At 33.8% G+C, this 13791-nt stretch overlaps 1 protein-coding gene across 2 annotated transcripts in view; it reads left to right on the top strand.

Annotated features, from left to right (window-relative positions):
• Window positions 1-13295, top strand: part of C1galt1 (core 1 synthase, glycoprotein-N-acetylgalactosamine 3-beta-galactosyltransferase 1) — a 29690-nt gene extending 16395 nt beyond the window's left edge. Inside the window, exons 2-4 of one of the 2 annotated variants that reach the window (XM_010632053.2) lie at window positions 4032-4268; window positions 7135-7802; window positions 12632-13295. In XM_010632053.2, the coding sequence (XP_010630355.1) occupies window positions 4049-4268; window positions 7135-7802; window positions 12632-12652 (909 nt within the window). In that variant the 5' untranslated portion in view covers window positions 4032-4048 and the 3' untranslated portion in view covers window positions 12653-13295. Of the gene's footprint in view, window positions 1-4031; window positions 4269-7134; window positions 7803-12518 lie in introns of both variants that reach the window. The other variant, XM_010632052.2, reaches the window with a different exon arrangement.
• Window positions 13296-13791: the final 496 nt, after the last annotated feature.

The following is a 13791-nucleotide window of genomic DNA, read 5'->3' as shown; positions in this document are numbered from 1 at the left end:
CTAAGATGGCTTTTGGTATTCTAGGTCTCTTATGGTTCCAAATGAATTTTTGGATTCTTTTTTCTAGTTCTGTGAAATATAGTGTTGGAATTTCAAATGGCATTGCATTGAATGTATATAGCAGGTTTGGTAGTATGGCCATTTTCACTATGTTGATTCTTCGTACCCAGGAGCAGGGGATATCTCTCCATTTTTTTATATCTCCTCTTCAATTTCTTTTTTCAGAGTGCTATAATTTTCAGTGTAGATATCTTTGCTTCTTTTGTTAGATTGATTCCTAGATACTTCATTTTTTTGGATGCTATTGTAAAAGGAAATTTTTCCCTTTTTCCTCTCAGTGAGTTCTTTCCATTTTTTAATATCCTCTTCAATTTCTTTTTTCAGAGTGCTATAATTTTCAGTGTAGATATCTTTGCTTCTTTTGTTAGATTGATTCCTAGATACTTCATTTTTTTGGATGCTATTGTAAAAGGAAATTTTTCCCTTTTTCCTCTCTCAGTGAGTCTGTTATTTGTGTACAAGAAAGCTATTGATTTTTGGGTGTTAACCTTGTATGCAGCTACTCTGCTAAAAGTGTCAATTAAGTCTGGAAGTCTTTTGGTAGAGTTTTTTTGGTCTTCAATGTAGGGTATCATATCATCAGCAAATAATGAGTTTAACTTCCTCCTTTCCTATCTTTATTACTTTAATTTCTTTCTCTTATCTAATTGCTGTGGCTAATGTTTCCAAAACTATACTGAAGAGGAGTGGTGATAGAGGGCATCCTTGTCTTGTTCCTTATTTTAACGTGAAGGTTTTCATTTTTTGGCCATTCAATATGATGTTGGCTGATGGTTTTTCATAGATAGCCTTTATTAAATAGATATATAGACCATCTATTCCAATTTTTTGCAGGGTTTTTATCATGAATGGGTGTTGAATTTTATCAAATGCTTTTTCTGCATCTATTGAGAGGATCATATGGTTTTTGTCGTTGACTTTATTAATATAATGTATTACATTTATTGACTTTCGTATATTGAATCACCCTTGCACCTCTGGAATAAATCCGACTTGGTCAGGATGGATGATCTTCTTGATAATCCTCTGTATTCTGTTTGCTAGTATTTTATTAAGGATTTTTGCATCTATATTCATTAAGGAGATTGGCCTGTAGTTCTCTTTTTTAGTTGCATCTTTCCCTGCTTTGGGAATCAAAGTGATACTTGCTTCCAGAAATGAATTTGAAAGTATAGCTTCCCTTTCAATTTCATTGAAAAGTTTGAAGAGTAATGGCAGTAGTTCTTCTCTAAATGTCATAAAATTCAGCAGAGAATCCATCAGGGCCTGGGCTTTTCTTTGAAAATGTAATTAAAAATTTACCAACAATTTCTTTGACTGTAATTGGGGTGTTTAAAATGTTTTTATCTTCTTTGTTCAACTTTGGTAATTCATAAGTATCTAGAAATCTGTCCATTTCTTCTGTGTTTTCCATATGATGGTTACTTCTTGGTGGTAAGATTTGGGGAGATTTCTTCCTTCTTCATGCATTTCTTTGATTTGAGTATTTTCTTTACAGTGCATAACACAAAATTTTGTTTTCCAGACAATATTTTTGCATTTGAATTACCAAGTTCTCAAGTCTAGAAGTCTGCATTTTTAAAATGCTCATCAGGTGATTCTGCTGAGGCATCAGGTTTAGAAAATACCAGGCATAAATAACCCCCTCCCCAATTCGAATAAATACAGAAATCCCCTTCCTGTGCAACATGGTTAAGTAATAATCTCTTCTTCCAGTTTGGTCCTACTTCACCACTCTGGTGAAGAACCTGAAGAGGGAGGCATGATGATATTTGCTAGAACTCTGAGAGGTCTTTGGGGTGAAGGGTGTATTCCACTTACATGAGATGACTTTTATACTATCATCAGAAAAGAAATGTACTTTACAGATATTTAGTCATAAGGTAGAAGTCCTTGAAATTGGGAGAGGATGAAGTAAAATCAACAAGGAAAACCCAGCATGTACATATGCTTCAATGGTAATACTCTGAGAAGGGTATAGCGACATTAAACAGCATCACAAAATATTTTTAATTTTAAAAACAAATTGTGTAACACAAGGGAGTGTTTTCTTGGACCTGTTCTAGAAAGACTTTGACTTTTGCTTAGTTTCATTGCCTCTCACCTGTTTTGTCTTTCTGAATCAGTGCAGTTAGCTGTCATATCTTTGGGTTCTATACCCGTGACTCCAACATGGATTGAAAATGGGAGTATGTTGCATATATGTTGAACATAAGTTTTTTCTTGTCTTTCCCTGAGCAATGCAGAATAACTGTTATTTATAGTGTTTGCATTATATTAAGAATTATAAGTAGTGTAGAGATACTTTATACAAGAGGATATATATAAGTTACATGCAAATACTTTGCCATTTTATATGAGACTTAAACGTCTGTGGATTGTGGTAACCCTGGAGAGTCTTGGAACTTATCCAATCCCCCACGAACACTAAGGGACAACTATAATTGTCAGAGCTGTGACAAGTGCCCAGTTCAACTCTCTTTTTTCCAAACTTTGCCCCACTGATTGTTTTCTTTTCTTACTGGTGTCTTCAAATATGTATGTTTTTAAACATTTATTTTTTGTTGTTTTTTTTTTTTATAATTGTACTCTGACAGTTTGTCTAAAAGAATTTAACATTCTGGAAATACAGCCATGTGAAACTTAATTTTTTTGTTGCAGTGGTGATTATTGTTTTGTACATTTTTGTTTCCTTACATATCTCAAAGCAGTTTTGATTTTAGGGCCTGTCGCTCAAGACTCCTGACTTTGTTACATGTGTCCATTGACTTCTGATTGGATGACAGGTTTGAGAAATGTAACATAAAGTACTGGTCTTTTTCTTAAGCAGGTAGATCTGGGCGAGAATTTTCACTCTTCCTCTTTGTGCCAGCCTGTGTGAGTTGTTTCCTCATCTACAAAATGGGCATAGTGAGAATGAAAAATGAAATTATGTGTGATGGACAGCCTCTTACATGATAGATACCAAGAAACATTTTTTTTAATTATCTCAAGAAGTTGGAAACTGTACAGTAAGGACCACTCAGGGAATTTATTGCTGCATTGTGTAGTAATTCCTAGCAAACCCCTAAATAGGGCCTGTGTGTTTGGTTATGGGGCAGTTCAACAGGTATCTTTTCACCAGCCACTATGTTCCAGAGACCCCACTGTGGGCATTAATCCTGGTACTGTAGATGCCATTCAGCATCTTGGAGTCCAGTGAGAGTACAGTGAAGGATGGTAAGCAGGGGAAGCTACGTCCAGGACTTCCAGGGAATTATAGCAGAGGCCAGCATTTTTTCTGAAAAGGTTCAGTCAGGTAAGGCTGTTTCCTCTGTTGCAACAACTCAACTCTAATTTGGAGTGCAAAAGCAGCCAGAATACACACATTAATGAATGGAGCTGAGTATATGCAAATAAAGCTTTAATTACAAAAACATGTGGCAGGCTAACCCCTGCACAAGCTAAATCCCTTTTACATTTTTTTAAATTTTTTAGAACAAGACACACCAGGGATGACATGGTCCACAAAGCCTGAAGCATCTTATTTCTAGTCATTTACAGAAGAAAATGAGTAACTTCTGGATTGGAGAATAGTTGCTGAATACTGTGACCGTCAGGGTAGATTTCAGTACTCATAGTTGACAGCCAAGGGGGGAAAAAGATTATGACAAAGAGGCATGAGATTCACAAAGGATACTCATGAGAAAAATAGGAAGTGTGTATGCAAAGACAGTACCAGCATTCACCCATGCCAACAGTAATTATTTTGCTAATTAGTCACTTGTTTTATTCTATTATCTATAATATGCTATTACAGCAGGAAATAGTCATAGATAAGCAGAAGTTAAATACTATTGGAAATGTTCTTCTATATAGAAGAAATTAACTTTCTGTGATAGCTGAAAGTTATCACACTTTTTTTACTCTTATGTTTATTGATTTATAATTTTATAACATCCTGCTTTTTCTTTTTCTTTTTTTTTTAACAGAAATACACTTTCAGGAAATGGCCTCTAAATCTTGGCTGAATTTTTTAACCTTCCTCTGTGGATCAGCAATAGGATTTTTTTTATGTTCTCAGCTATTTAGTATTTTGTTGGGAGAACAAGGTGACACCCAGCCTAATATTCTTCATAATGATCCTCATGCAAGACATTTGGATGATAACGGACAAAATCATCTAGAAGGACAAATGAACTTCAATGCAGATTCTAGCCAACATAGAGGTACGGGTTATGTTATTAAGGAGTATTTCAGTCTAGATACTACACAACTTTTTTATATGACCATTTATAGCTATTGACCAAAATGAGCTCTCTATTCCAGGTGTTAAAACATAATTTGTAGCTGGGAATTGGTCCTGAGTTCAATCCCTGGTACCAAAAACATAAATAAAAAATAAAATCTTTGTATTGCTTCAGGAGAAAGAAGTTGTTAAAACATAGATTTATTTGGGCAGTAATATGTTAATTTTAATAGAAACTGATTTAGTGAAAACAAAGGGTTTTTAAAAATAGTTTCTTAGGCCCAATTCTATTACTGTTATATCTGTGTTGGTGGTTTTTGCTATTGTCTTGTTTTCTTTTTTTTTTAAAAAAAAGATTACATTAACTACTGATAATAATACAAATGGCCATAGATACATATGTAATTTTTTCTTCTTTTCAAAATAACAAAACTAAGGAAGTAAAAAAACTAAGGTAGTGGTATAATGACTTCATCTTCTGTAGGCCTGTTACCTTTTAACAGGATTTTCTCAGTTGCATTTTCTGGAAACTGGAAACTGAAATCATGATATATACTTTCCTTAACATTCCAGTCAGTTTCATTTATCACTAAATTTTAACAGTTCTACTTTTTTTAACCATTTTTTTAGAATGTTTCCTCTCAATTCACAGTATATTTCCCCTCACAAGGCCTTCAGCTATACCCACATACCTGCACTCAGCTATACTTTATCATACCTTTTGTCCTTTTTGTGAGCTTCTCTTCACTTAGACTTTCCACATCATCTCTTTTGTTATAATGTCACTGCTCTATAGGCTGAACCATCCACTTCTTTTTTTTCTCTCAGTACATTGAGCCCTTTGTACATACTTCCATTAGCATTTTTTGTATGTAGCTATTACTGGTTTGCATATCAGGCTCCCCTGCTAAGCTGTAAATTCTTCTGTGGCAAGAAATGAGTCTCCTCCAGTGCCTGCACACTTTGTTACAAAGTGATTATTAAATAATTGAAAGTGAGAGTATCAACACTGTTGTGTCCTGAGACAGATTGGTAGAATGGGGAGAAGGGTCCTCCATGTACTACTTTCTCCATTTTCCAGGGTTTGGTTTGTCTATATAGCTAAGAGCTCAGGTATATCAGTGTTCAGTGCTTTCTTGCTGAAAATAGAGGTATAATGGCCTTTATGTTTGTGAATTCTTGATATTCTGCCTTTTCTCCTTTCCCTTCTCAATCAGTTAACTAGTGAATTATGCCAGTATTGTTAATTTTTTCCACAGGACTAAGTTTGTTGTTTTAAGACAGTATCTTATTATTACATAGTTGAGACTGGCCTTGAACTCACTATATAACTCAGGCATACCTTGAACTCTTGGTGATTCTTTGTGCTGGAATTACAGGTTTGCACCACCACTCCTGGCTTACATGACTGAGATTTTGAAACCCACTCTTTGATTCTGACTTTAAGGTTATCCTTCCTTAAGATACTATAGCATTGCTAATCAGTGTGATTTGCACACTCAGTGACTAAATATATGTATTAAAACTAAACTTGAAATAAGCAGAAATGTTTTATGGTAATAGTGATTTTGTCTGAATCTGAAAATAAAGACTTTAGACCTTTCGATATTTTTTGAGTCATTGATTTTTATCATGTTTAATAATTAAATAAAAATTGATCCTTCACCACAGATAGTTTGAGAAGTACTAGTTTAGCATCTCATAATTGGCTTCTTCTTTTAGACCAGTACTATAGTGTGGTCCTGGCCTGACAGCCTGTGAATTGTTTGATAAGAAGCTTATGCTAGCATTTAAGTCTTTAAGTCCCTACTTGAAATAAGCAGAAATGTTTTATGGTAATAGTGATTTTGTCTGAATCTGAAAATAAAGACTTTAGACCTTTCGATATTTTTTGAGTCATTGATTTTTATCATGTTTAATAATTAAATAAAAATTGATCCTTCACCACAGATAGTTTGAGAAGTACTAGTTTAGCATCTCATAATTGGCTTCTTCTTTTAGACCAGTACTATAGTGTGGTCCTGGCCTGACAGCCTGTGAATTGTTTGATAAGAAGCTTATGCTAGGATTTAAGTCAGTTTAAGTCCCTAAGCTTACTGCTTAGTTAAGTGGACTTCTGCCTCCCCACTTTGATCAGAATTCTTCCTTGATGAAAGAAGGAATATGTTGAATATGTTGATTTATATTCTGCCATGAGCTTATTTCTTTGCAAACTACTAGTTTTTTAAACACTTTTAAAACAGTCTTGGAAATTATACCTGTTCTGTTCATTTCTGATTCGTGGATTTGCATTTTGAAATGAAGTTTTTAGAATTTAGCAAAAGTAATCTCAAACCTGCATTAACTCTTGTTGGAACCATGTTAGCATGAAACCATGGATTCTAACGACCTTCAGAAATGAACTGCCTCTTCAGCAGCATGTTTTTTCCTTCCCTTCAAAAGCTCAGCAGTGAGAAATTCATGTGAATGTTCTGAATAACAGCTGAAACTTTCCTTATAGTATGCAGTGCCAAGAAGAGATTATTTAAAGCAATATTTAACATGTGTATGAATCACCAGAACTTTTAAAATTCAGATTCTGATTTGGCAGCTCTAAGGCAGGGCCTGAGATCCTGCATATCTGACAGTCTCCGGTGGTCCTGCCCCATGGACAACATCTGAGTGGTAAGAATGTGAGTCCTAGAGACAGCTTTAATGATCTGGGTAAAACTGACATGAAATCAGTAATTCAGAATTCGTTACCTTTAGGTTGACTTTTGCTTTATTTCGTCTAAATCAGTAATAATAGATGGCTAAATAGAGAAAAGTCTTCCTTTCTTATTCTTTAATTTATATTTGAATTTTAGATGAGAATACAGACATCGCTGAAAACCTGTACCAGAAAGTTAAAATTCTTTGTTGGGTTATGACGGGCCCTCAAAATCTAGAGAAAAAGGCCAAACATGTCAAAGCTACATGGGCCCAGCGTTGTAATAAAGTGTTATTTATGAGTTCAGAAGAAAACAAAGACTTCCCTGCTGTGGGATTAAAAACCAAAGAGGGTAGAGATCAACTATACTGGAAAACAATTAAAGCTTTTCAGTATGTTCATGACCATTATTTAGAAGATGCGGATTGGTTTTTGAAAGCAGACGATGATACATATGTCATACTAGACAATTTGAGATGGCTTCTTTCAAAATATAGTCCTGAAGAACCCATTTATTTTGGGAGAAGATTTAAGCCCTATGTGAAGCAGGGTTACATGAGTGGCGGAGCAGGATATGTACTAAGCAAAGAAGCCTTGAAGAGATTTATTGATGCATTTAAAACAGAAAAGTGCACACATAGTTCTTCCATTGAAGACCTAGCTCTGGGAAAATGCATGGAAGTTATGAATGTAGAAGCTGGAGATTCCAGAGACACCACAGGAAAGGAAACTTTTCATCCCTTTGTACCAGAACACCATTTAATCAAAGGTTATCTACCCAGAACCTTTTGGTACTGGAATTATAACTATTATCCTCCTGTAGAGGTAAGTTTGGAAATTTTATTACTGTATAAGTACTTGAGACTATTTACTTTGTTGACTTTTTAAAAATAACAAACTAGCTAGTATGTTTATGTTTCTTTAGTATCAATAAGCAGAAGTCTCCCTTAGTATTTTTGTATGGCAGTATAACAGCAAACGAGAATGGGAATCCGCAGTAGTCATTTAACCAGTGTCTCTTGATACTGCTGTATGCCAGGCATTGACAGTGTAAAAGCAAATACAGTCAAGCTTCAGTTCTTGAGAACTGAATATTCTGGATGGGGAAATACACCATTAGCAAGCAGACTTATAAGGATATAATTTTAGGTACTCTTAAAGTGCTTTGAAGAAAAATATCCTTAAAAGTTACCTATAGTGAGTGCAAGGCTTTTCTAAGAGATGCTTTTTGAACAAAAACTTGGGTGAGGATAGAGAGCCAACTGAAGATCTGGTTACTCATCTGTCACTAAATAATGTTTTTCTCCCTCTGTGAGTTACTGTTGTCGAGCCTTCTAATCATCAGGAACAACTTGTGAGAAGACTTTGAGGTTCAGAAAGACCTAGGTTCAAATTCTGCTTTCCTGTTTATTAATTAAGTGACCATGGAATGAACAGAATTTGGCTAAGGTCTGTTTCCTCATTTGTAAAATGGACATGATCTATTTGTTCCATTTACTTGTAATTATGTGTACTACAGCCTATCACATGGTAAGCATTTAATAAGCTGCAGCTTTCATGTGGTACCTTAGATACATTCCTGAGAAATTTATGTAAAATTTATTGATGAAATATTTCAAGAATACAGGTATTTGATAATAATTTGACACCTTATACTTTTACCACCCAGTTTAACCAAATGTTAATCTTTTGTGAATTAGCTTTAAATTTTTTCAAAAGAGAAATATGTTATACTTGAAGCCTGTATACCCTCCCCATTTTAGTTCCCTTACTCCTTCCCTAGAATTAAACACTATCCTAAATTTATGACTCATTAATCACACGTTCATTTTTCTTTGGTGTCATTTTTTCCCTTTTCACACTTTGACAGTGTTAATATGTGTCTACTTTATTATTTTAAACTGTTACATATTTTATATATAAACATACTTTGTTCCATGCTGATATGAATGCATATTGTTTCCAGTTTTTCACTAATGAGCACTGTATATAGTATTGTTTTGCAGACTTTTAAATTAATAGAATTAGACCACATCCATCTTTCCATTTTCCCTTTTCACACTTTGACAGTGTTAATATGTGTCTACTTTATTATTTTAAACTGTTACATATTTTATATATAAACATACTTTGTTCCATGCTGATATGAATGCATATTGTTTCCAGTTTTTCACTATTATGAGCACTGACTGCTACAGTGAATATCTGATTGAGACTAGGAATCATGAAACCTACTTTTTAGTCTCAACTCTCTCATTAATGTCTTTAGGCAAGTCACTAGTTCTCTATACCTTTTCTCTGCCTCATTTTAATAAAACACTTCGCTGTACCACTCTCTTCACAAGCCAATGCTTTCAAATTGTCATCTAGAATAATGGTTCTCTAACAGAAGTGCTTTTGTTCCTCCATGGATATCTGGCAGGGTCTGGAAAACATTCAGTTTTTACAAATAGGTTGCTACTTGGCATCTAGTAAGTAGAAACCTACTAGTTACTAACCATCCTGCTGTGCATAAAACAGGCTTACACACCCATCAAATAATTAACTATTACAAAATATCAGTAGTGCCAAAATTAAAGCCTGGCCTACAACATGTGACCCAACATTTCAGCATATCACTACTGTTTGTGCTGTTAGCCACCTGTATGCTTTTTGTGTCTACACACACATGATGAGTAGCTAATCCTTGCAACAATTCTGCATTTAATAGGTGGCAAAACTGAGGCTCAGGAAAATTCAGTAATTGGCCTAACCTGATAATTGACTAGGCCAGTGGTGGCAAAACCTGTGGCATAAGTGCCACACTGGGCTGTTTGTATCAGTGAGAGCTCTAAAAGGTTCACCATCACTGGACTAGGAAGTATTGCAAACCATTGTGATTCTAAAAGCTTTTGTTTGATTTGTACTGCTCATCAGCTTCTTTCTATGACCAATAGGATAATGTTCCACAAGAAGTAGTGTGGCGGTCCAGCCGTCACAACACGAACATGCCTGAGTTGGGGATTGAGGATTGAGAAAGGAAAGAACACTCATGCCTGAGTGGAGACCAAGAGAAGTCTGATTTATTTCATAGAAACAGCTCCTTTTAAAGGCACACCAACAGGAAGCACCTGACTCCTACAGATAATGTCAGATCTTTGGCTATCTGAGTTCCTCCCATCGCAGGGTCAAAGAACAAACAAGTTTAACAATCAGTGTCCTTGAAAAGGAACAACTATTAACAAATGTTAATCAGGAACATTTTGACCACACATTGTGTCAATGCCTTGGTTATAAAGAAAGAAGTTTTATCTGTCGAACCCCAGTGGGCCATGACTGGCTCCCACAAAGTAGTAGAGTATATCCATTAAAACAACTATTATTGTGGTAAAAGTCCACTTTAATAAATGAACATTTTAATTTCAGTTCTACGTAATGAGATTGTTGAAGCTTTTGCTGTATTTTCATTGCTGTCATAGCTGCAGCAGTTTAAGACTGAAATAGAAGTATGGTATTCCCAATCTGCTTTTTGGTAATGATTTTCTTTTGTATCTCTGAGGTACTACTTTGGTTGCTTTTTTGATATATGCTTTTCTTAATCTATTCTGGTCATTGCAAGATGACTTGACCATCCCCCTTCTAAATTTTGCACCCATTCCCATGTAAAATTTAAAAACATTACAAAACATGTACAAATATATCTCAAAGCATGAGTGTATTGAAATATAGGGTACATGTAAAGTAGCAAAAGGGCATCATAACTGTCATCATTTTGTAACCACGTATTACCCCTATTTACAAAATTTGTAGAGGACATCTTTGATTTAAATAGTGGTTTCTAAATCAATGGTAAAGTTTGTGGTCCTCTTAAAAATTCCATTATGCTGAAAATTCTAAAACAAAATTTGAAGTAATGAAATTGATCACATCTTCTAAAATTGCCTGTTCTGTATCAGGACGATGTATAAAAACCCAGTGAAACCAAAATGGTGTTACTCTTCTATCACTGAATAATGTTTTTCTCCCTAGGTGAGTTACTGTTCTCAAAGCCTTTCTTAATTTCATGCATACATTTTCTTTATAGTAAATCACTAAGACTATAATATAAAAAATTTTTATCTGGCAAGTAGGGATAAAGATAGTCTACTTCGTAGAGATAGTCACCTTTGTCAGTTATATTCTTAAGATGTTTGTTTGGAACAGATTCTTCAGGCAGTTCTTTTCCCGTACCATCTGATGGCTTAAAAACCTTTTAGACAAGGCTTTCACCAGTGAATTTGTAATCATAATAGATTGAAAATAGATGCACAGTGGTACTTGGTTCATGAACTTAATTTATTTTACAATTTTGGAAAAGATGGCCACATTTGTATTTATGAGAGAGAAATACTTGCGGGTGTGTTTGTCACCTGATACAGAGTTTGAGAACTAAAAACAGTTTTGCTAAACACTTTTGTGAACCAGACTGTTTGTAAAGAAAAGCATTACTGAACTGAGGTACCACTGTATAATTAATTATATATATATATTCCTCTTCATATGAATGTCTTTTCTGTAGTTTAGAAGTGATCAAATATCATTTATCCTAGTTTTATTTACTATAATCTGTCTGAAATATATTTGTTTCATTATAATTTGTTACTGAGTCTTATGCACTTCCATGACGGATTTAAAGAACCTCCCTTATTATGCATTGTGTTACTTACAGTAGCATCAGTGTCTGGAATTTCAATTCTAGATTCTGGCCCAGCAATGTGTTGTTAGTGAACCCTCTTTAAGTTACTAATTTAAAAATGTGTTACTCTCCTTTTTTTCTTCTCTTTGAAGATGTTTTGGCAACTTTATATCTTTATCGTTGCATAGAAACTCATTAATTTTGAGACAGTGATATTTTTGTCCAAAATTTTTTTTTAGGTTGCCTTTTTAGAACGCTTTGTGAAACTTTATCTGTTAAGTACCTCTTTAGGTATTTTCTGTTGATAACACTCTGTTTAAGCTTTTTAAAAGCTTTCCTTTTTAATTGGTATATATGAAAGCGTTTTAAGCATCTTTATAATCTGATTTATAGAATTCCCTATTTATGTTTATTTTCCTCTTGACACTCTTGAGTGTTTTTGGTAACCACAGTCATTATTTCTTTTTATAATTTAGCTGTTTCTTTTGTCGTTTATTGCTTATATGCTTAAAAATAACAGTATACTACAATATTTCAGTCATGAAAATTGCTCCCAGAAAGGATCAGAAATTTGAAATAAAATAAACTATACCAGTAGCAAGTTAAACCCTTTGTGTTCATTTGTGGCTCTCTTTCCTGGGAACTTGTTTTTTACTAAAACATTGAAAAATAAAAGAATAGTTTCAGTTAGAAATACTTCAGCAATTTTATGTCTGGCTAGGAACTCTTAGTTTTTAACAAAATATTAGTTTCTTTCACATGTCTAATAAATTAGATAACTCTGCTTTACTTTGCCAGCTTTAATGCTTGGATCTTTTAAAATTATTATGTGATGATTGGATGTTAATATGCTTTTTATTAACAGTGTCTTTCCACCACTATTTTAGGGTCCTGGTTGCTGTTCTGATCTTGCAGTTTCTTTTCACTATGTTGATTCTACAACCATGTATGAATTAGAATACCTCGTTTACCATCTTCGTGCATATGGTTATTTGTATAGATATCAACCTGCCTTACCTGAGAACGTACTAAAGGAAGTAAGTCAAGTAAACAAAAATGAAGACCCAAAAGTGAAATTATGAAATCCTTGAAAGGAACACAGATGAGCCAAGGTAAAAAGTCTGACGTTGCACTGAAGAAAGACTTCTGCATCTCTGACACAGAACCTTGAAATCCCAGTGATGTTCCATATAGAAATCTTTCAAATGAATGACTGCAAACTAAAGCTTTAAATAAGCTGTTAAATGTTTTTTGATACAGTAATATATAAATCTGTATAAGAATTTGTATTTTTAATGGGGTGGCAGGTAGAAGAAGTAGAAAAGAGATTTTGTCACCTGTTCTTGACCATGTGTATTACTGTTACTGAGAAACTAAAACAGTTAAATTTGCTATAACTGCAGTGTACCACATTAGTTACACACAATGCTAAACAGATCTGCCTTAAAATTTTAGAAGGAAATACTGTTGCTCAGTATTGTTTATAAATTTATTTGCAGTATGATATAAATGAACCACTTCTCCCCACCAGTTGTCTAATGAAAAGTTTGCTGTGATTATTTATAATTAGCATTATTTCTTGAAGATAGAATAAGAATGGCACTTATTAAAGTGCATTAATAAAACTACATTTTGAAATTATGGGCCTCAATATATTTGGTTCTAATTAATCTTCTACTGAGTTTGTTGTCTCTTCTAAATGTTTAACCACTTGAATACCATTTTCCACTATTAATATTTATTAAAACATAAATGGTCTGTAAGCAAGCATTTTAAAATATTTAGTTCCAAAATTTACCCATTGTTAATTAACTATGGGTAATTAATAGTAAATTTAATGCTATTTTGGCATGCTTTTCTTTACAGATATTTTTAGTTGATTATTTAAAATTCTTCCAACTATATAATTATTCTTTTCATTCTTCTTTTGAAAAATGAGAACTTGCTTGTGTCTTTCATAACTTGGTTAAAATTTTTTAAATTCATGTTTAGGTTTGAGGTGGCTATTACACCTGCAAGATACTTTGAATTAAGGTTTTGGCCAGAGTTAATTAAATGCACTAGAAAATAGAGTGTTTAAACAAACTAAAATATGTTAAAAGACCAAGTAATGTATGAACAACAACCCGAAGTTTGATGTTAACTTATTTTGGAATAAAG

This window comes from Fukomys damarensis, unplaced genomic scaffold (assembly GCF_012274545.1).
Source record: "Fukomys damarensis isolate Sample0158 unplaced genomic scaffold, DMR_v1.0_HiC HiC_scaffold_4, whole genome shotgun sequence".
NCBI lineage: Eukaryota > Metazoa > Chordata > Mammalia > Rodentia > Bathyergidae > Fukomys > Fukomys damarensis.
This window is presented reverse-complemented; position numbering and strand designations above follow the sequence as displayed.